This window comes from Protomyctophum bolini (assembly GCF_963924005.1).
Source record: "Protomyctophum bolini genome assembly, chromosome: 8".
Lineage (NCBI taxonomy): Eukaryota > Metazoa > Chordata > Actinopteri > Myctophiformes > Myctophidae > Protomyctophum > Protomyctophum bolini.
The window spans coordinates 11,390,308-11,414,603 of record NC_137869.1 but is presented as its reverse complement, the minus strand read 5'-3'; the positions used below and the strand labels follow the sequence as shown (position 1 = coordinate 11,414,603).

The 24,296-nt window shown below is 38.2% G+C and overlaps 1 protein-coding gene across 1 annotated transcript in view; it reads left to right on the top strand.

Moving 5' to 3' along the window:
- raver2 (ribonucleoprotein, PTB-binding 2) overlaps positions 1 to 21,024 on the top strand; it is a 114,942-nt gene extending 93,918 nt beyond the window's left edge. Inside the window, exons 14-17 of the mRNA XM_080770177.1 lie at positions 17,623 to 17,733; positions 17,852 to 17,956; positions 18,882 to 19,073; positions 20,585 to 21,024. Of these exons, the coding sequence (XP_080626303.1) occupies positions 17,623 to 17,733; positions 17,852 to 17,956; positions 18,882 to 19,073; positions 20,585 to 20,725 (549 nt within the window). The 3' untranslated portion in view covers positions 20,726 to 21,024. The remainder of the gene's footprint in view (positions 1 to 17,622; positions 17,734 to 17,851; positions 17,957 to 18,881; positions 19,074 to 20,584) is intronic.
- Positions 21,025 to 24,296: the final 3,272 nt, after the last annotated feature.

The following is a 24,296-nucleotide window of genomic DNA, read 5'->3' as shown; positions in this document are numbered from 1 at the left end:
TTTTCAAATCCTCAAAAATGATGAAAAACAGCGCGCTATAGTATGCCGTACGATATGGGCTATAGCCCATGGTCCAAAATGATGAGAAACGAGGATAACTTTTTTGTTCAAAATTTCCAAAAACATGGGCTATAACCCATCGTTTTTGTCATTTGTCATTTTTTTTAAATCTTCAAAAATGATGAAAAACGGCGCGCTATAGTATGCCGTACGATATGGGCTATAGCCCACAGTCCAAAATGATGAGAAACGAGGCCAACTTCTTTTTTCAAAATTTAAAAAAACATGGGCTATAACCCATCGTTTTTGTAATTTCGTAATTTTTTTCAAATCCTCAAAAATGATGAAAAACGGCGCGCTATAGTATGCCGTACGATATGGGCTATAGCCCACGGTCCAAAATGATGAGAAACGAGGCTAACTTTTTTTTTCAAAATTTCAAAAAACATGGGCTATAACCCATCGTTTTTGTCATTTCGTCATTTTTTTCAAATCTTCAAAAATGATGAAAAACGGCGTGCCATACTATGCCGAACGATATGGGCTATAGCCCACGGTCCAAAATGATGAGAAACGAGGCTAACTTTTTTTTCCAAAATTTCAAAAAACATGGGCTATAACCCATCGTTTTTGTCATTTCGTCATTTTTTTCAAATCTTCAAAAATGATGAAAAACTGTGCGCTATAGTATGCCGTACGATATGGGCTATAGCCCACGGTCCAAAATGATGAGAAACGAGGATAACTTTTTTTTTCAAAATTTCAAAAAACATGGGCTATAACCCATCGTTTTTGTCATTTCGTCATTTTTTCCAAATCTTCAAAAATGATGAAAAACGGCGTGCCATAGTATGCCGTACGATATGGGCTATAGCCCACGGTCCAAAATGATGAGAAACGAGGCTAACTTTTTTTTTCAAAATTTCAAAAAACATGGGCTATAACGCATCGTTTTTGTCATTTCGTCATTTTTTTCAAATCTTCAAAAATGATGAAAAACTGCGCGCTATAGTATGCCGTACGATATGGGCTATAGCCCACGGTCCAAAATGATGAGAAACGAGGCTAACTTTTTTTTTTTTAATAAAAAAAACATGGGCTATAACCCATCGTTTTTGTAATTTCGTAATTTTTTTCAAATCCTCAAAAATGATGAAAAACGGCGCGCTATAGTATGCCGTACGATATGGGCTATAGCCCACGGTCCAAAATGATGAGAAACGAGGCTAACTTTTTTTTTCAAAATTTCAAAAAACATGGGCTATAACCCATCGTTTTTGTCATTTCGTCATTTTTTTCAAATCTTCAAAAATGATGAAAAACGGCGTGCCATACTATGCCGAACGATATGGGCTATAGCCCACGGTCCAAAATGATGAGAAACGAGGCTAACTTTTTTTTTCAAAATTTCAAAAAACATGGGCTATAACCCATCGTTTTTGTCATTTCGTCATTTTTTTCAAATCTTCAAAAATGATGAAAAACTGTGCGCTATAGTATGCCGTACGATATGGGCTATAGCCCACGGTCCAAAATGATGAGAAACGAGGATAACTTTTTTTTTCAAAATTTCAAAAAACATGGGCTATAACCCATCGTTTTTGTCATTTCGTCATTTTTTCCAAATCTTCAAAAATGATGAAAACGGCGTGCCATAGTATGCCGTACGATATGGGCTATAGCCCACGGTCCAAAATGATGAGAAACGAGGCTAACTTTTTTTTTCAAAATTTCAAAAAACATGGGCTATAACGCATCGTTTTTGTCATTTCGTCATTTTTTTCAAATCTTCAAAAATGATGAAAAACTGCGCGCTATAGTATGCCGTACGATATGGGCTATAGCCCACGGTCCAAAATGATGAGAAACGAGGCTAACTTTTTTTTTTTTAATAAAAAAAACATGGGCTATAACCCATCGTTTTTGTCATTTCGTAATTTTTTTCAAATCCTCAAAAATGATGAAAAACGGCGCGCTATAGTATGCCGTACGATATGGGCTATAGCCCACGGTCCAAAATGATGAGAAACGAGGCTAACTTTTTTTTTCAAAATTTCAAAAAACATGGGCTATAACCCATCGTTTTTGTCATTTCGTCATTTTTTTCAAATCTTCAAAAATGATGAAAAACTGCGCGCTATAGTATGCCGTACGATATGGGCTATATCCCACGGTCCAAAATGATGAGAAACGAGGATAACTTTTTTTTTCAAAATTTCAAAAAACATGGGCTATAACCCATCGTTTTTGTCATTTCGTCATTTTTTCAAATCTTCAAAAATGATGAAAATCAGCGTGCCATAGTATGCCGTACGATATGGGCTATAGCCCACGGTCCAAAATGATGAGAAACGAGGCTAACTTTTTTTTTCAAAATTTCAAAAAACATGGGCTATAACCCATCGTTTTTGTAATTTCGTAATTTTTTTCAAATCCTCAAAAATGATGAAAAACGGCGCGCTATAGTATGCCGTACGATATGGGCTATAGCCCATGGTCCAAAATGATGAGAAACGAGGATAACTTTTTTTTTCAAAATTTCAAAAAACATGGGCTATAACCCATCGTTTTTGTCATTTCGTCATTTTTTTCAAATCTTCAAAAATGATGAAAAACGGCGCGCTATAGTATGCCGTACGATATGGGCTATAGCCCACGGTCCAAAATGATGAGAAACGAGGCTAACTTTTTTTTTCAAAATTTAAAAAAACATGGGCTATAACCCATCGTTTTTGTAATTTCTTAATTTTTTTCAAATCCTCAAAAATGATGAAAAACGGCGCGCTATAGTATGCCGTACGATATGGGCTATAGCCCACGGTCCAAAATGATGAGAAACGAGGCTAACTTTTTTTTCCAAAATTTCAAAAAACATGGGCTATAACCCATCGTTTTTGTCATTTCGTCATTTTTTTCAAATCTTCAAAAATGATGAAAAACGGCGTGCCATAGTATGCCGTACGATATGGGCTATAGCCCACGGTCCAAAATGATGAGAAACGAGGCTAACTTTTTTTTTCAAAATTTCAAAAAACATGGGCTATAACCCATCGTTTTTGTAATTCGTAATTTTTTTCAAATCCTCAAAAATGATGAAAAACGGCGCGCTATAGTATGCCGTACGATATGGGCTATAGCCCATGGTCCAAAATGATGAGAAACGAGGATAACTTTTTTTTTCAAAATTTCAAAAAACATGGGCTATAACCCATCGTTTTTGTCATTTCGTCATTTTTTTCAAATCTTCAAAAATGATGAAAAACGGCGCGCTATAGTATGCCGTACGATATGGGCTATAGCCCACGGTCCAAAATGATGAGAAACGAGGCTAACTCTTTTTTTTCAAAATTAAAAAAAACATGGGCTATAACCCATCGTTTTTGTAATTTCGTATTTTTTTTCAAATCCTCAAAAATGATGAAAAACGGCGCGCTATAGTATGCCGTACGATATGGGCTATAGCCCACGGTCCAAAATGATGAGAAACGAGGCTAACTTTTTTTTCCAAAATTTAAAAAAACATGGGCTATAACCCATCGTTTTTGTCATTTCGTCATTTTTTTCAAATCTTCAAAAATGATGAAAAACGGCGCACTATAGTATGCCGTACGATATGGGCTATAGCCCACGGTCCAAAATGATGAGAAACGAGGCCAACTTTTTTTTTCAAAATTTAAAAAAACATGGGCTATAACCCATCATTTTTGTAATTTCGTAATTTTTTTCAAATCCTCAAAAATGATGAAAAACGGCGCGCTATAGTATGCCGTACGATATGGGCTATAGCCCACGGTCCAAAATGATGAGAAACGAGGCTAACTTTTTTTTTCAAAATTTCAAAAAACATGGGCTATAACCCATCGTTTTTGTCATTTCGTCATTTTTTTCAAATCTTCAAAAATGATGAAAAACGGCGTGCCATACTATGCCGTACGATATGGGCTATAGCCCACGGTCCAAAATGATGAGAAACGAGGCTAACTTCTTTTTCCAAAATTTCAAAAAAACATGGGCTATAACCCATCATTTTTGTCATTTCGTCATTTTTTTCAAATCTTCAAAAATGATGAAAAACTGCGCGCTATAGTATGCCGTACGATATGGGCTATAGCCCACGGTCCAAAATGATGAGAAACGAGGATAACTTTTTTTTTCAAATTTTCAAAAAACATGGGCTATAACCCATCGTTTTTGTCATTTCGTCATTTTTTTCAAATCTTCAAAAATGATGAAAAACGGCGTGCCCTAGTATGCCGTACGATATGGGCTCTAGCCCACGGTCCAAAATGATGAAAAACGAGGCTAACTTTTTTTTTCAAAATTTCAAAAAACATGGGCTATAACCCATCGTTTTTGTCATTTCGTCATTTTTTTCAAATCTTCAAAAATGATGAAAAACTGCGCGCTATAGTATGCCGTACGATATGGGCTATAGCCCACGGTCCAAAATGATGAGAAACGAGGCTAACTTTTTTTTTTTTAAATTAAAAAAACATGGGCTATAACCCATCGTTTTTGTCATTTCGTAATTTTTTTCAAATCCTCAAAAATGATGAAAAACGGCGCGCTATAGTATGCCGTACGATATGGGCTATAGCCCACGGTCCAAAATGATGAGAAACGAGGCTAACTTTTTTTTCCAAAATTTCAAAAAACATGGGCTATAACCCATCGTTTTTGTCATTTCGTCATTTTTTTCAAATCTTCAAAAATGATGAAAAACGGCGTGCCATAGTATGCCGTACGATATGGGCTATAGCCCACGGTCCAAAATGATGAGAAACGAGGCTAACTTTTTTTTTCAAAATTTCAAAAAACATGGGCTATAACCCATCGTTTTTGTAATTCGTAATTTTTTTCAAATCCTCAAAAATGATGAAAAACGGCGCGCTATAGTATGCCGTACGATATGGGCTATAGCCCATGGTCCAAAATGATGAGAAACGAGGATAACTTTTTTTTTCAAAATTTCAAAAAACATGGGCTATAACCCATCGTTTTTGTCATTTCGTCATTTTTTTCAAATCTTCAAAAATGATGAAAAACGGCGCCGTACGATATGGGCTATAGCCCACGGTCCAAAATGATGAGAAACGAGGCTAACTCTTTTTTTTCAAAATTAAAAAAAACATGGGCTATAACCCATCGTTTTTGTAATTTCGTATTTTTTTTCAAATCCTCAAAAATGATGAAAAACGGCGCGCTATAGTATGCCGTACGATATGGGCTATAGCCCACGGTCCAAAATGATGAGAAACGAGGCTAACTTTTTTTTCCAAAATTTAAAAAAACATGGGCTATAACCCATCGTTTTTGTCATTTCGTCATTTTTTTCAAATCTTCAAAAATGATGAAAAACGGCGCACTATAGTATGCCGTACGATATGGGCTATAGCCCACGGTCCAAAATGATGAGAAACGAGGCCAACTTTTTTTTTCAAAATTTCAAAAAACATGGGCTATAACCCATCGTTTTTGTCATTTCGTCATTTTTTTCAAATCTTCAAAAATGATGAAAAACTGCGCGCTATAGTATGCCGTACGATATGGGCTATAGCCCATGGTCCAAAATGATGAGAAACGAGGATAACTTTTTTTTTCAAAATTTCAAAAAACATGGGCTATAACCCATCGCTTTTGTAATTTCGTAATTTTTTTCAAATCCTCAAAAATGATGAAAAACGGCGCGCTATAGTATGCCGTACGATATGGGCTATAGCCCATGGTCCAAAATGATGAGAAACGAGGATAACTTTTTTTTTCAAAATTTCAAAAAACATGGGCTATAACCCATCGTTTTTGTCATTTCGTCATTTTTTTTTAATCTTCAAAAATGATGAAAAACGGCGCGCTATAGTATGCCGTACGATATGGGCTATAGCCCACGGTCCAAAATGATGAGAAACGAGGCTAACTTTTTTTTCAAAATTTCAAAAAACATGGGCTATAACCCATCGTTTTTGTCATTTCGTCATTTTTTTCAAATCTTCAAAAATGATGAAAAACTGCGCGCTATAGTATGCCGTACGATATGGGCTATAGCCCACGGTCCAAAATGATGAGAAACGAGGATAACTTTTTTTTTCAAAATTTCAAAAAACATGGGCTATAACCCATCGTTTTTGTCATTTCGTCAATTTTTTTCAAATCTTCAAAAATGATGAAAATCGGCGTGCCATAGTATGCCGTACGATATGGGCTATAGCCCACGGTCCAAAATGATGAGAAACGAGGCTAACTTTTTTTTTCAAAATTTCAAAAAACATGGGCTATAACCCATCGTTTTTGTAATTTCGTAATTTTTTTGAAATCCTCAAAAATGATGAAAAACGGCGCGCTATAGTATGCCGTACGATATGGGCTATATATAGCCCATGGTCCAAAATGATGAGAAACGAGGATAACTTTTTTTTTCAAAATTTCAAAAAACATGGGCTATAACCCATCGTTTTTGTCATTTCGTCATTTTTTTTAAATCTTCAAAAATGATGAAAAACGGCGCGCTATAGTATGCCGTACGATATGGGCTATAGCCCACGGTCCAAAATGATGAGAAACGAGGCTAACTTTTTTTTTCAAAATTTAAAAAAACATGGGTTATAACCCATCGTTTTTGTAATTTCGTAATTTTTTTCAAATCCTCAAAAATGATGAAAAACGGCGCGCTATAGTATGCCGTACGATATGGGCTATAGCCCACGGTCCAAAATGATGAGAAACGAGGCTAACTTTTTTTTCCAAAATTTCAAAAAACATGGGCTATAACCCATCGTTTTTGTCATTTCGTCATTTTTTTCAAATCTTCAAAAATGATGAAAAACTGCGCGCTATAGTATGCCGTACGATATGGGCTATAGCCCACGGTCCAAAATGATGAGAAACGAGGCTAACTTTTTTTTATTTTTATTAAAAGAACATGGGCTATAACCCATCGTTTTTGTCATTTCGGAATTTTTTTTCACATCCTCAAAAATGATGAAAAACGGCGCGCTATAGTATGCCGTACGATATGGGCTATAGCCCACGGTCCAAAATGATGAGAAACGAGGCTAACTTTTTTTTTCAAAATTTCAAAAAACATGGGCTATAACCCATCGTTTTTGTCATTTCGTCATTTTTTTCAAATCTTCAAAAATGATGAAAATCGGCGTGCCATAGTATGCCGTACGATATGGGCTATAGCCCACGGTCCAAAATGATGAGAAACGAGGCTAACTTTTTTTTTCAAAATTTCAAAAAACATGGGCTATAACCCATCGTTTTTGTAATTTCGTAATTTTTTTCAAATCCTCAAAAATGATGAAAAACGGCGCGCTATAGTATGCCGTACGATATGGGCTATAGCCCATGGTCCAAAATGATGAGAAACGAGGATAACTTTTTTTTTCAAAATTTCAAAAAACATGGGCTATAACCCATCGTTTTTGTCATTTCGTCATTTTTTTTAAATCTTCAAAAATGATGAAAAACGGCGCGCTATAGTATGCCGTACGATATGGGCTATAGCCCACGGTCCAAAATGATGAGAAACGAGGCTAACTTTTTTTTTCAAAATTTCAAAAAACATGGGCTATAACCCATCGTTTTTGTAATTTCGTAATTTTTTTGAAATCCTCAAAAATGATGAAAAACGGCGCGCTATAGTATGCCGTACGATATGGGCTATAGCCCACGGTCCAAAATGATGAGAAACGAGGCTAACCTTTTTTTTCAAAATTTCAAAAAACATGGGCTATAACCCATCGTTTTTGTCATTTCGTAATTTTTTTCAAATCTTCAAAAATGATGAAAAACTGCGCGCTATAGTATGCCGTACGATATGGGCTATAGCCCACGGTCCAAAATGATGAGAAACGAGGATAACTTTTTTTTTCAAAATTTCAAAAAACATGGGCTATAACCCATCGTTTTTGTCATTTTGTCATTTTTTTCAAATCTTCAAAAATGATGAAAATCGGCGTGCCATAGTATGCCGTACGATATGGGCTATAGCCCACGGTCCAAAATGATGAGAAACGAGGCTAACTTTTTTTTTCAAAATTTCAAAAAACATGGGCTATAACCCATCGTTTTTGTAATTTCGTAATTTTTTTCAAATCCTCAAAAATGATGAAAAACGGCGCGCTATAGTATGCCGTACGATATGGGCTATAGCCCATGGTCCAAAATGATGAGAAACGAGGATAACTTTTTTTTTCAAAATTTCAAAAAACATGGGCTATAACCCATCGTTTTTGTCATTTCGTCATTTTTTTCAAATCTTCAAAAATGATGAAAATCGGCGTGCCATAGTATGCCGTACGATATGGGCTATAGCCCACGGTCCAAAATGATGAGAAACGAGGCTAACTTTTTTTTTCAAAATTTCAAAAAACATGGGCTATAACCCATCGTTTTTGTAATTTCGTAATTTTTTTCAAATCCTCAAAAATGATGAAAAACGGCGCGCTATAGTATGCCGTACGATATGGGCTATAGCCCACGGTCCAAAATGATGAGAAACGAGGCTAACTTTTTTTCCAAAATTTCAAAAAACATGGGCTATAACCCATCGTTTTTGTCATTTCGTCATTTTTTTCAAATCTTCAAAAATGATGAAAAACGGCGTGCCATAGTATGCCGTACGATATGGGCTATAGCCCACGGTCCAAAATGATGAGAAACGAGGCTAACTTTTTTTTTCAAAATTTCAAAAAACATGGGCTATAACCTATCGTTTTTGTAATTTCGTAATTTTTTTCAAATCCTCAAAAATGATGAACAACGGCGCGCTATAGTATGCCGTACGATATGGGCTATAGCCCATGGTCCAAAATGATGAGAAACGAGGATAACTTTTTTTTTCAAAATTTCAAAAAACATGGGCTATAACCCATCGTTTTTGTAATTTCGTAATTTTTTTCAAATCCTCAAAAATGATGAAAAACGGCGCGCTATAGTATGCCGTACGATATGGGCTATAGCCCACGGTCCAAAATGATGAGAAACGAGGCTAACTTTTTTTTCCAAAATTAAAAAAAACATGGGCTATAACCCATCGTTTTTGTCATTTCGTCATTTTTTTCAAATCTTCAAAAATGATGAAAAACGGCGTGCCATAGTATGCCGTACGATATGGGCTATAGCCCACGGTCCAAAATGATGAGAAACGAGGCTAACTTTTTTTTTCAAAATTTCAAAAAACATGGGCTATAACCCATCGTTTTTGTCATTTCGTCATTTTTTTCAAATCTTAAAAAATGATGAAAAACTGCGCGCTATAGTATGCCGTACGATATGGGCTATAGCCCACGGTCCAAAATGATGAGAAACGAGGCTAACTTTTTTTTTCAAAATTTCAAAAAACATGGGCTATAACCCATCGTTTTTGTCATTTCGTCATTTTTTTCAAATCTTCAAAAATGATGAAAAACGGCGTGCCATAGTATGCCGTACGATATGGGCTATAGCCCACGGTCCAAAATGATGAGAAACGAGGCTAACTTTTTTTTTCAAAATTTCAAAAAACATGGGCTATAACCCATCGTTTTTGTCATTTCGTCATTTTTTTCAAATCTTCAAAAATGATGAAAAACTGCGCGCTATAGTATGCCGTACGATATGGGCTATAGCCCACGGTCCAAAATGATGAGAAACGAGGCTAACTTTTTTTTTTTTTAATTAAAAAAACATGGGCTATAACCCATCGTTTTTGTCATTTCGTAATTTTTTTCAAATCCTCAAAAATGATGAAAAACGGCGCGCTATAGTATGCCGTACGATATGGGCTATAGCCCACGGTCCAAAATGATGAGAAATGAGCCTAACTTTTTTTTTCAAAATTTCAAAAAACATGGGCTATAACTAGGGGTGGGTCCCGAACCTCGGGACCAATCCGGTACCGAACCGAACATGCTCGAGTACCGGGTACCCATTACAATAATTAAATTTCGGTTCTCTCTATCGGTTCCTGGGTGACACCCTGCACGCACGCACGCACGCACGCACATAAAACAGCTGATTATAATCAGATCATGCTACTCGGAGAGCCAGCAACAGACCATGGTAATCGCTTCCTATTGTTGCGTTGTCACACGTCTAACCATTAGACGAGCGATAACAACAACAACACGGAACAATAGACTCTAACGACCCTCGGCCATTGAAATGTTAATGCAGACTGGAGCGCGCAGAGCGCATATGCACGTAGACACATACATGTCCCGACCCAAACATTGAGGAGGTAAAGTAAATGTGACGTTATTGTGATTAAACATAATGTGCCACGAAAAATAGCTGTCCAAAATAGCTGTCCATAGATGTCCAAACATGATCGCCTCGTTCGGCCAACAAAATATATCTCCCTCCCTCCACAGAAGCGCAGTGATGCCTGATTTATTCTTCGTCGTACATGTGTTATGCTTGCATGCTGAAAATCGCTGGTCGACAAGCTCACAACGCGTTGCGGACGCAACACGTTATGAGCTTGTCGATCAGCTATTTTTAGCACGTGGAAATATGCAGGCTGTGAGAACTGAGACCCTTCACAATAAAAGCATGCAGCTTTCACAAGATTGCCCATAATAAAGACAAGGAAAAGGATTAAGAATTAGGTGGCATTTCACATTGCATAAGAGCTATTCTTTTCTCCAAAATGTATTTAAAAAATATATAATTAAGGAATTAATTTGGATAATGGAGATATTGTAAAAGTTGTCACTTTATTAATCCCAACACTGTATGTATGTATATATACTGTGTGTGTGTATATATATATATATATATATATATATAAATATATATATATATATATATATACATTACCTGACATTGAGCTTTTTTGTTAAACATTTGACCTCTTTTATATCATTTTGGAACCGAAATAGGGAACCGTTAAGAACCGGAATCGATAAGCAGAACCGGAACCGGTACCGGACTCGAGAAAATCCTAACGATACCCATCCCTAGCTATAACCCATCGTTTTTGTCATTTCGTCATTTTTTTTAAATCTTCAAAAATGATGAAAAACGGCGCGCTATAGTATGCCGTACGATATGGGCTATAGCCCACGGTCCAAAATGATGAGAAACGAGGCTAACTTTTTTTTCCAAAATTTCAAAAAACATGGGCTATAACCCATCGTTTTTGTAATTTCGTAATTTTTTTCAAATCCTCAAAAATGATGAAAAACGGCGCGCTATAGTATGCCGTACGATATGGGCTATAGCCCATGGTCCAAAATGATGAGAAACGAGGATAACTTTTTTTTTCAAAATTTCAAAAAACATGGGCTATAACCCATCGTTTTTGTAATTTCGTAATTTTTTTCAAATCCTCAAAAATGATGAAAAACGGTTCGCTATAGTATGCCGTACGATATGGGCTATAGCCCACGGTCCAAAATGATGAGAAACGAGGCTAACTTTTTTTTCCAAAATTTAAAAAAACATGGGCTATAACCCATCGTTTTTGTCATTTCGTCATTTTTTTCAAATCTTCAAAAATGATGAAAAACTGCGCGCTATAGTATGCCGTACGATATGGGCTATAGCCCACGGTCCAAAATGATGAGAAACGAGGCTAACTTTTTTTTTTTTAAATTAAAAAAACATGGGCTATAACCCATCGTTTTTGTCATTTCGTAATTTTTTTCAAATCCTCAAAAATGATGAAAAACGGCGCGCTATAGTATGCCGTACGATATGGGCTATAGCCCACGGTCCAAAATGATGAGAAACGAGGCTAACTTTTTTTTTCAAAATTTCAAAAAACATGGGCTATAACCCATCGTTTTTGTCATTTCGTCATTTTTTTCAAATCTTCAAAAATGATGAAAAACGGCGTGCCATAGTATGCCGTACGATATGGGCTATAGCCCACGGTCCAAAATGATGAGAAACGAGGCTAACTTTTTTTTCCAAAATTTCAAAAAACATGGGCTATAACCCATCGTTTTTGTAATTTCGTATTTTTTTTCAAATCCTCAAAAATGATGAAAAACGGCGCGCTATAGTATGCCGTACGATATGGGCTATAGCCCATGGTCCAAAATGATGAGAAACGAGGATAACTTTTTTTTTCAAAATTTCAAAAAACATGGGCTATAACCCATCGTTTTTGTCATTTCGTCATTTTTTTCAAATCTTCAAAAATGATGAAAAACGGCGCGCTATAGTATGCCGTACGATATGGGCTATAGCCCACGGTCCAAAATGATGAGAAACGAGGCTAACCTTTTTTTTCAAAATTTCAAAAAACATGGGCTATAACCCATCGTTTTTGTCATTTCGTAATTTTTTTCAAATCTTCAAAAATGATGAAAAACTGCGCGCTATAGTATGCCGTACGATATGGGCTATAGCCCACGGTCCAAAATGATGAGAAACGAGGATAACTTTTTTTTTCAAAATTTCAAAAAACATGGGCTATAACCCATCGTTTTTGTCATTTTGTCATTTTTTTCAAATCTTCAAAAATGATGAAAATCGGCGTGCCATAGTATGCCGTACGATATGGGCTATAGCCCACGGTCCAAAATGATGAGAAACGAGGCTAACTTTTTTTTTCAAAATTTCAAAAAACATGGGCTATAACCCATCGTTTTTGTAATTTCGTAATTTTTTTCAAATCCTCAAAAATGATGAAAAACGGCGCGCTATAGTATGCCGTACGATATGGGCTATAGCCCATGGTCCAAAATGATGAGAAACGAGGATAACTTTTTTTTTCAAAATTTCAAAAAACATGGGCTATAACCCATCGTTTTTGTCATTTCGTCATTTTTTTCAAATCTTCAAAAATGATGAAAATCGGCGTGCCATAGTATGCCGTACGATATGGGCTATAGCCCACGGTCCAAAATGATGAGAAACGAGGCTAACTTTTTTTTTCAAAATTTCAAAAAACATGGGCTATAACCCATCGTTTTTGTAATTTCGTAATTTTTTTCAAATCCTCAAAAATGATGAAAAACGGCGCGCTATAGTATGCCGTACGATATGGGCTATAGCCCACGGTCCAAAATGATGAGAAACGAGGCTAACTTTTTTTCCAAAATTTCAAAAAACATGGGCTATAACCCATCGTTTTTGTCATTTCGTCATTTTTTTCAAATCTTCAAAAATGATGAAAAACGGCGTGCCATAGTATGCCGTACGATATGGGCTATAGCCCACGGTCCAAAATGATGAGAAACGAGGCTAACTTTTTTTTTCAAAATTTCAAAAAACATGGGCTATAACCTATCGTTTTTGTAATTTCGTAATTTTTTTCAAATCCTCAAAAATGATGAACAACGGCGCGCTATAGTATGCCGTACGATATGGGCTATAGCCCATGGTCCAAAATGATGAGAAACGAGGATAACTTTTTTTTTCAAAATTTCAAAAAACATGGGCTATAACCCATCGTTTTTGTAATTTCGTAATTTTTTTCAAATCCTCAAAAATGATGAAAAACGGCGCGCTATAGTATGCCGTACGATATGGGCTATAGCCCACGGTCCAAAATGATGAGAAACGAGGCTAACTTTTTTTTCCAAAATTAAAAAAAACATGGGCTATAACCCATCGTTTTTGTCATTTCGTCATTTTTTTCAAATCTTCAAAAATGATGAAAAACGGCGTGCCATAGTATGCCGTACGATATGGGCTATAGCCCACGGTCCAAAATGATGAGAAACGAGGCTAACTTTTTTTTTCAAAATTTCAAAAAACATGGGCTATAACCCATCGTTTTTGTCATTTCGTCATTTTTTTCAAATCTTAAAAAATGATGAAAAACTGCGCGCTATAGTATGCCGTACGATATGGGCTATAGCCCACGGTCCAAAATGATGAGAAACGAGGCTAACTTTTTTTTTCAAAATTTCAAAAAACATGGGCTATAACCCATCGTTTTTGTCATTTCGTCATTTTTTTCAAATCTTCAAAAATGATGAAAAACGGCGTGCCATAGTATGCCGTACGATATGGGCTATAGCCCACGGTCCAAAATGATGAGAAACGAGGCTAACTTTTTTTTTCAAAATTTCAAAAAACATGGGCTATAACCCATCGTTTTTGTCATTTCGTCATTTTTTTCAAATCTTCAAAAATGATGAAAAACTGCGCGCTATAGTATGCCGTACGATATGGGCTATAGCCCACGGTCCAAAATGATGAGAAACGAGGCTAACTTTTTTTTTTTTTAATTAAAAAAACATGGGCTATAACCCATCGTTTTTGTCATTTCGTAATTTTTTTCAAATCCTCAAAAATGATGAAAAACGGCGCGCTATAGTATGCCGTACGATATGGGCTATAGCCCACGGTCCAAAATGATGAGAAATGAGCCTAACTTTTTTTTTCAAAATTTCAAAAAACATGGGCTATAACTAGGGGTGGGTCCCGAACCTCGGGACCAATCCGGTACCGAACCGAACATGCTCGAGTACCGGGTACCCATTACAATAATTAAATTTCGGTTCTCTCTATCGGTTCCTGGGTGACACCCTGCACGCACGCACGCACGCACGCACATAAAACAGCTGATTATAATCAGATCATGCTACTCGGAGAGCCAGCAACAGACCATGGTAATCGCTTCCTATTGTTGCGTTGTCACACGTCTAACCATTAGACGAGCGATAACAACAACAACACGGAACAATAGACTCTAACGACCCTCGGCCATTGAAATGTTAATGCAGACTGGAGCGCGCAGAGCGCATATGCACGTAGACACATACATGTCCCGACCCAAACATTGAGGAGGTAAAGTAAATGTGACGTTATTGTGATTAAACATAATGTGCCACGAAAAATAGCTGTCCAAAATAGCTGTCCATAGATGTCCAAACATGATCGCCTCGTTCGGCCAACAAAATATATCTCCCTCCCTCCACAGAAGCGCAGTGATGCCTGATTTATTCTTCGTCGTACATGTGTTATGCTTGCATGCTGAAAATCGCTGGTCGACAAGCTCACAACGCGTTGCGGACGCAACACGTTATGAGCTTGTCGATCAGCTATTTTTAGCACGTGGAAATATGCAGGCTGTGAGAACTGAGACCCTTCACAATAAAAGCATGCAGCTTTCACAAGATTGCCCATAATAAAGACAAGGAAAAGGATTAAGAATTAGGTGGCATTTCACATTGCATAAGAGCTATTCTTTTCTCCAAAATGTATTTAAAAAATATATAATTAAGGAATTAATTTGGATAATGGAGATATTGTAAAAGTTGTCACTTTATTAATCCCAACACTGTATGTATGTATATATACTGTGTGTGTGTATATATATATATATATATATATATATAAATATATATATATATATATATATACATTACCTGACATTGAGCTTTTTTGTTAAACATTTGACCTCTTTTATATCATTTTGGAACCGAAATAGGGAACCGTTAAGAACCGGAATCGATAAGCAGAACCGGAACCGGTACCGGACTCGAGAAAATCCTAACGATACCCATCCCTAGCTATAACCCATCGTTTTTGTCATTTCGTCATTTTTTTTAAATCTTCAAAAATGATGAAAAACGGCGCGCTATAGTATGCCGTACGATATGGGCTATAGCCCACGGTCCAAAATGATGAGAAACGAGGCTAACTTTTTTTTCCAAAATTTCAAAAAACATGGGCTATAACCCATCGTTTTTGTAATTTCGTAATTTTTTTCAAATCCTCAAAAATGATGAAAAACGGCGCGCTATAGTATGCCGTACGATATGGGCTATAGCCCATGGTCCAAAATGATGAGAAACGAGGATAACTTTTTTTTTCAAAATTTCAAAAAACATGGGCTATAACCCATCGTTTTTGTAATTTCGTAATTTTTTTCAAATCCTCAAAAATGATGAAAAACGGTTCGCTATAGTATGCCGTACGATATGGGCTATAGCCCACGGTCCAAAATGATGAGAAACGAGGCTAACTTTTTTTTCCAAAATTTAAAAAAACATGGGCTATAACCCATCGTTTTTGTCATTTCGTCATTTTTTTCAAATCTTCAAAAATGATGAAAAACTGCGCGCTATAGTATGCCGTACGATATGGGCTATAGCCCACGGTCCAAAATGATGAGAAACGAGGCTAACTTTTTTTTTTTTAAATTAAAAAAACATGGGCTATAACCCATCGTTTTTGTCATTTCGTAATTTTTTTCAAATCCTCAAAAATGATGAAAAACGGCGCGCTATAGTATGCCGTACGATATGGGCTATAGCCCACGGTCCAAAATGATGAGAAACGAGGCTAACTTTTTTTTTCAAAATTTCAAAAAACATGGGCTATAACCCATCGTTTTTGTCATTTCGTCATTTTTTTCAAATCTTCAAAAATGATGAAAAACGGCGTGCCATAGTATGCCGTACGATATGGGCTATAGCCCACGGTCCAAAATGATGAGAAACGAGGCTAACTTTTTTTTCCAAAATTTCAAAAAACATGGGCTATAACCCATCGTTTTTGTAATTTCGTATTTTTTTTCAAATCCTCAAAAATGATGAAAAACGGCGCGCTATAGTATGCCGTACGATATGGGCTATAGCCCATGGTCCAAAATGATGAGAAACGAGGATAACTTTTTTTTTCAAAATTTCAAAAAACATGGGCTATAACCCATCGTTTTTGTCATTTCGTCATTTTTTTCAAATCTTCAAAAATGATGAAAAACGGCGCGCTATAGTATGCCGTACGATATGGGCTATAGCCCACGGTCCAAAATGATGAGAAACGAGGCTAACTTTTTTTTTCAAAATTTAAAAAAACATGGGCTATAACCCATCGTTTTTGTAATTTCGTAATTTTTTTCAAATCCTCAAACATGATGAAAAACGGCGTGCTATAGTATGCCGTACGATATGGGCTATAGCCCACGGTCCAAAATGATGAGAAACGAGGCTAACTTTTTTTTCCAAAATTTAAAAAAACATGGGCTATAACCCATCGTTTTTGTCATTTCGTCATTTTTTTCAAATCTTCAAAAATGATGAAAAACGGCGTGCCATAGTATGCCGTACGATATGGGCTATAGCCCACGGTCCAAAATGATGAGAAACGAGGCTAACTTTTTTTTTTTTTAATTAAAAAAACATGGGCTATAACCCATCGTTTTTGTCATTTCGTAATTTTTTTCAAATCTTCAAAAATGATGAAAAACTGCGCGCTATAGTATGCCGTACGATATGGGCTATAGCCCACGGTCCAAAATGATGAGAAACGAGGCTAACTTTTTTTTTCAAAATTTCAAAAAACATGGGCTATAACCCATCGTTTTTGTCATTTCGTCATCCTCAAAAATGATGAAAAACGGCGTTTTTGTGTATTTTACAGTCTCTGATATACACTAAGAGAAATGGAGACGGACTGAGAAAACAGGGAGGATGGATAGTTGAACAGAGAATGTGACAGACGGAGAGAGAGAGGGGGGGGGGGGGGTTGGCAGGAGATGCGTCCATCTGCCATGCTTCTCTCTTCATGAAGCTCTCTCACTGTCACTGATGGCATTCATGATTCACTTACACCTTTCATTTCTTTCTTTCTTGTGTGTGTGTGTGTGTGTGTGTGTGTGTGTGTGTGTGTGTGTGTGTGTGTGTGTGTGTGTGTGTGTGTGTGTGCTGTGTGTGCTGTGTGTGTGCGTAGGATGCCATGCAGCAGTGGTACCAGCACTACCAAGCAGCACAAGCCCACGGCTACACCACGGCTGTCACACAGGAGAGCACAGCCACAGACTGCAGCAAGGAACACACACAGGTACACGTTGTGTATCGTAAGCCTCGTGTAGCCAGCCTTCATCTGCCTTTGCAATGCATGTATATTGCATATGTATATGCATATATATTAATGTATCTTACCTTTGTCTGTGTTGTAGACACCAGTCGTGTCATCCTACGGGGATTACAATTCCTACATGCAGGCGTTCACGCAGTACTACTCCCAGAATGCAACAGCAGTGAACCAAGCCTACCCCAGCAAGGTGTACACACACACACGCACGCACACACACACACACACACACACACACACACACACACAGTGTTACAGTGTAACAATTATGTAAAATGAAAATAAATAAGCCTATCTAAGTAGCCTACTTGAGCTTACAACATATCCTCCATGCAAGCTGAGCCCGGCTCCGGGCTCCCGGGGGCAGTGAGCTGGTATTTACAAGCTGTTAGTTAGTGTGTTTATTTGGAGAGCTTGACCCCACTCTGGGACACTGATATCCTGTTAGACAGAACACATCACTCTGCACCCCAGCAGCTGTACCCTCCCCAAACCCAAGAACCCTAACCAACCTGCCCTGACCAGTCACCGTGCAGGTGTTAATAACGGTGTGTGTGTGTGTGTGTGTGTGTGTGTGTGTGTGTGTGTGTGTGTGTGTGTGTGTGTGTGTGTGTGTGTGTGTGTGTGTGTGTGTGTGTGTGTGTGTGCGCGTGCGTGCGCTTGTATTACTTTGCTTGTGAGGGTTAAATAATGTTATACCGTCAAGTATAGTATAATTTGTTAAATAGACATTTTGAGGCCAATTTTCCTGGTCCTCACTGCCAGAGACAGCCTGTGAGCTTGTAGATCTGCTATGTTTGGCATAGCAACTAATAAATGGCATTTGTCAAATGGTCTTCACAAGTATAATACAAACATGTGTTACCGTGTGTGAATGCATATGTGCTTGCGTATTTGTTTTGTTGGCAGGTGTTTTGGATCTGTGTGTATCTAATCATGTAAAATTGTGTGTATGTATAATTGTATACAATACATGTGCAGTATATAACTGCGTGTGTGTGTGTGTGTGTGTGTGTGTGTGTGTGTGTGTGTGTGTGCGTGCGTGCGTGCGTGCGTGCGTGCGTGCGTGCGTGCGTGCGTGCGTGCGTGCGTGCGTGCGTGCGTGCGTCTTACAGGAAGTTGACATATGTAAGCCTCTCGGTGTCTCCCTGCACACAGTCAGTAACGGAGGTGCACCGCCTCAGGCCGTCCTGCCAGCCTACAGCACCATGCCCATGATGCCAGGCTTCATGGGGACGCCCCACCCTGTGGCCGTGCCCAGCACGGTTGCACACACCACTGCCACTGACTGGAACGCCTACTACTATGTGAGTATAGACAATATGGGCTGGAGGATGTGTGAATTGTGATATACTCTTTGCCGGTGCCATGTTATGGAGGAAAGGATATTATTATAGTGACAGTTGGAACCACCGCTTGTTTAAAAAAACAAATGTTTGTGTTTTTTCTAATTGCACTCAACGTTCAGTATAACGTCCTCTCTCTTCTTTTTCAAGCTCATTAAACGCATTTAAATACAGTACACAGAAGGAGGAACACAGTAGGAATTTCCTCTGCTATCAATATTTCCTATTGACAAATTGAACGATGGTCGAACAAAAAACTATATTTTTTGGGGGCATCTAATGAAAAAAAAAAAAAAAACAATAACAAGCTGAACTGCCCAGTTTTCTCCTACAAACTAACACATCTATCAAATCAGAGTTGTTTAGATACCAGTGGATTTGCTCATGGACATAGAAAACTGTATTGGTGTCCTAAACTACAAATAGGCCCAAAAAACATTTTATATATATATATATATATATATATATATATATATATATATATATATATAGTAGAAAAACCAGGCCAATGGCGATTATATAAAAACAAGCCCAAATTGATTAAATCAATTAATTACCAGCTGCATAATTATTATCTGCGGGGGCCTCTGTGTCAGTTTCAGTTTCAGTCTTTAGCTTTGAATCCAAATCTTGAATCTTTCTACGCGGAAGGCTACAAAAGCTTATCAAAAAGACTTAAAGAATTAAAGAAAGAAGATTTGGTTGAGACACATGAACTAAGTGTCTCTGGAAAGATTAATATCTTTGTACAAACAGACCCGCCTCCCTCCTTCCTGTAGTAGTAAATCCAGCAATTCGGATTCTGTTAGATCATACTCAGATGCACGCACGGTCGCACGCACGTACGCATGCACGCACGCACGCACACACAATGTTTGACCAGTAAATATTGGAATATTAAGATTGACCAGGAGTTATTACACACCCTTGACCCCCTTTACTTTATAAATTACACATGAAACCTTAGTCCTATAAGATTTCACATAATATTGTCCTAATATAATCCTGATTTAAAGTGCATTTGTATTTTACTTTTATTTATTTGTTCTGTTCTTTGTTCAGCTGGATGTCAGATCAAAGCTCTTAATGGAAGCTGACAGTGTGACTCCACAGACTCCTGTATCTCCTGCCAGTGGCAGATGGGAGAACGGCCTGTGGCAGGGACGAGTGGGGTAGCTGATCATGCAGGAGGCTTGGAAGCAGTGTTTTTGCTCCAGGCCCTCAATCAGTGGCAATGAGGCCCCAATAGTTCTTTCTGCTACCCTCACCACTTACTTCACAGCCACTGAGATGCTTCTTGTGGATGAGGCATGCACGGAAATGTGCAACATTTGTGTAAACAGTGAGCAGATTTGTAAACAGCCCCAAAGCAGCCAAGAACAAAAATGAGCAATATGCAAGTGACTCACTGAAATGATCCAATGTCTTGTCCTCTTTCTTTCCTCTGTCCTCTTTATCTGCCTTTCTTTTAGAACCAGGCAAGGGGGCAGAAGCGGGAGTACCCTCAGCTGGCAATACAGGACATAACCTCATCAGAAGGTGCCTACATAGGGCAACACTCCCAAGGCCTAGGGGGTCAGTATGCAGATTATTTCAAGAGGAAGAGAATTTAGTCTGAGCTGAAACAGGCTACTCTAAAGCCCAGGGAGGGAACACAAGTAAGGACACAGACACAAAGACGTCTGCTCTAACAATACGTCACTGAATGTCACAGCACCCCTCTGTGGCCATTTTGGTGACCGTATTTTGCATCCCGACCTTCATAGTAGGCATTGAGTTAATCAGGGAGGCAAAATGGTTCAAGCGAAAGCAAGCCATAGTGCTCTATGATGGTATGTGATGATGCACTCACGCAAGCACAGTCTCACAGTCTCACAGTCTCACAGTCTCTCACACACACACACACACACACACACACACACACACACACACACACACACACACACACACACACACACACACACACACACACACACACACACACACACACACACACACACACACACACACACACACACACACACACACACACACACACACACTTGCTTTTGTCCTGTTCAAGCCTTAACTCAAACTATCCTCTCAGTCAATGTGTAAATGTTTAACAAACTATAACTTGTACATTTTGTTTTCTAATATAAGGTACATTATCGGTGTATAAGCTGCTAAGTTTTTTAGTCAGCCTTTACTTTATCTATCTATCTCTTTCAATCTCTCTATCTATTGATAATTCTCTCTTCCTCTTGAAAAGAGGAAATATGGGTCTTTACTGTTACACACAACTTCAACTGATCCTCCACCCTACTTAATATATTTTTTAATTGCCCATGCATTACGTTATACTGCATTTCTATGGAGTTGTTGACGTGTGTGCATGTGTGTGGGTGGGTGTGTGTGCGTGTGCTTGAGACTGCATGGGGGTATGTTTTGCTATCTGTAACCATAGGAAACAATCAGCCATTTTGGATGCTAGCTTGAGGGCGCATCAGGAACTATGGCCTCAACCAATCACAGCCCTTAACTGTGGAAATTGGCAAAAGTAAGTCTGCATGGTCTCGTAGACAGTGAATGGAAGCCTGTTTTTCTGCCTTTTATAACCATTGGATAAAAGTTTACTGGTGCATACCAATTATAATATAGATTATAGAAAGCCATACAACCATTAATGGACATTTTTAGCTCCTTTGTGGCCTAGAGCAGTGTTTCCTAACCTTTTTTGGGCCAGTGCCTCCTATATATCCAGGTCCCTTACCGCCTCCCACACCCAATTAAAGTGTAAGGCTTTATTTATTTAATGTGTATTGTATTGTGTTGTGTTGCAGAAAACATCTAATTTCCACATATCAGATTTACATTAACGTGGACTGTGATTATTATGTAATTATTAGCCTACTTCCCAGGGAGAGAATTAAATTGTAACTAGAATTGTATAGATGTCAGGCCCTGTCACATCAGGTCCCTCTCACAGCACTGAATGGCAGGGCTGTCATGGACCTTTTCTTTCCCATGGTAACATTCTCCCGGGGTAATCTGCCGGGGATTACCTGCCTTGCCACAGGGATGTCAGGCCCTGTGACAGGGCCTGACATCCCTGTCACACAGTGCTGTGATAGGGGCCTGATCATGTAACAAGGCCTGAAAAATATTGCCCCGCCCCACCCCTTATATGCCCCCTGGGGGGCTGCACCACCAGTTTATGTATAGGATTAAAAGGCATTCAAAACCATTCACTTTTCAATGAAAACTAACAAACAAACATAACATTTAAAAGTAATCAAATACATTTTATTTTATAATACGTTGATTTTCTTAGCATCTAGGCCATAATAAAGCTTCCCTGAGTTTACTCCAGATTATTCCACACAGACAGAAACCACTAAAGGCTTTAGTCACAACTCTGTTACCAAAAAAAAAAAAAAAAACCTATTCGTGAAACTTCTTCCCACTCTACCCCTTTGCTCTAGTCTCGTCTCGTCTTGCTATCTCCTCAGAATTTAGGGTAATGTGCACCATACACAGTTTCTCCCCCCCCCCAACTACAGTCGGGCGCCCGTTTTGTAGGCACAGCATGGTATTGCGTACCTTATTTATTGCCTCTTCTCTGGGATCCTGTGATGTCTTATGAAGTCACTGCCATGTCCCTTCTTTGTTGCTCTGTAAGGGAATTACTAGGACACTGAATGGGAATTTATTTAAAAAATGATATATTTCTTACAGTGAGTTAGCCTCCAGTATTGAATTCCTTTCAAGCAGCCATTAGAAGGAACCTCTTGTAACAAATAGTAATTGTATGTGCTAAACCCAAATCCAGTAAACATCAAAAAATTGGAATTAAAAAAAATCCAAAAAGGTAGCACATCCAAACATGTAATAAATGGCAGACAAAGTACTCACATTTCCATTTCTTTACACACCAAAAAGGAACGCTTACATGTTTCGGCTATGAGCATTGAGCTATGAGCCAGCTCTGATGAAGGCTTTTTTAAATAGTAATTGTAACCTGTATCAGTGATATCTCTCGTCACAGTTTTCTTAACAGGGAAAAATACATACCCAATGTGTTCTCATATTGTGGTTTGTCTGCCGGTTCTTCAGCTATCAATGTCTATGTCAGGCTTCTCTCCCAGGTAAGGATCCAAAATGCAGAACACAGGACATCAGGAATAACTTAAAGTATTTTACTTAGAAAATAAGGTACACCATACAAGGCAAGAATAAACGTATTCACAAGGCAGAGCAAACTGATAATCCAACAAACACATGAGGGCATCAAGGGCTATATATAGACTAGGTTAATTAGGGAGCAGGTGAGGTGAGACACACAGGTGGGTCCAGGTAGTCATCAGGGCAGTGGATGAGTGGGTGTGGCACAGACTGTGGCCAGGGCTGTGACAGTCTAGGTTTTACTGGTGAAATAGCCAGAGGGTTAGTTTCAATCTAATTCATATTAAGAGGGAATTGTATTATTATTATTTGCTTCTGGTGCAGACATCCTGTCTAACAAACAGACATCTAAGGCTCTAATAAAGACATGCCATAGTTTTCCATGTCTTACAAGCTAGTTGTATGCACGTTCTTGTCCTGCCAGTGCTGACAAAATGTTTGAAAACAATATTCCTTTTGTTGCCCTGGAGAAAAGCTCACACATTTATCCAATAGTAAATGGACCTGAGAATGCTGGTCAATAATGTATTGTATATAGCCAATAGCCATGTATTGTATATCGCACAAGTCTTACTTGAGTTTCTCCCCATAGAGCGTTGCAGTCCCTCCCCCTTTCAGAACGGCGAGTGGCCCAGGAAATGAAAAGCAATGCATTTTTCCCATAGCCGTTTCTGAAAGTATTTATTTAAAGACGGTTACGCCGTGGACAAAGCCAACTCGGATCGTGACAAATCATGACAATGAACACAATATTTTGGGCCGATCAAATAATTTATAAGAAGAAAAACAAAACAAATAGTCTTGTCTCCTGCCTTTATTTTCTTCTTTCTAATGATTTGATCGGCCCAAAATATTGTGTTCATTGTCATGATTTGTCACGATCCGAGTTGGCTTTGTCCGCGGCGTAACCGTCTTTAAATAAATACTTTCAGAAATGGCTATGGGAAAAATGCATAGCTTTTCATTTCCTGGGCCACTCGCCGTTCTGAAAGGGGGAGGGACTGCGATGCTCTATTGGGA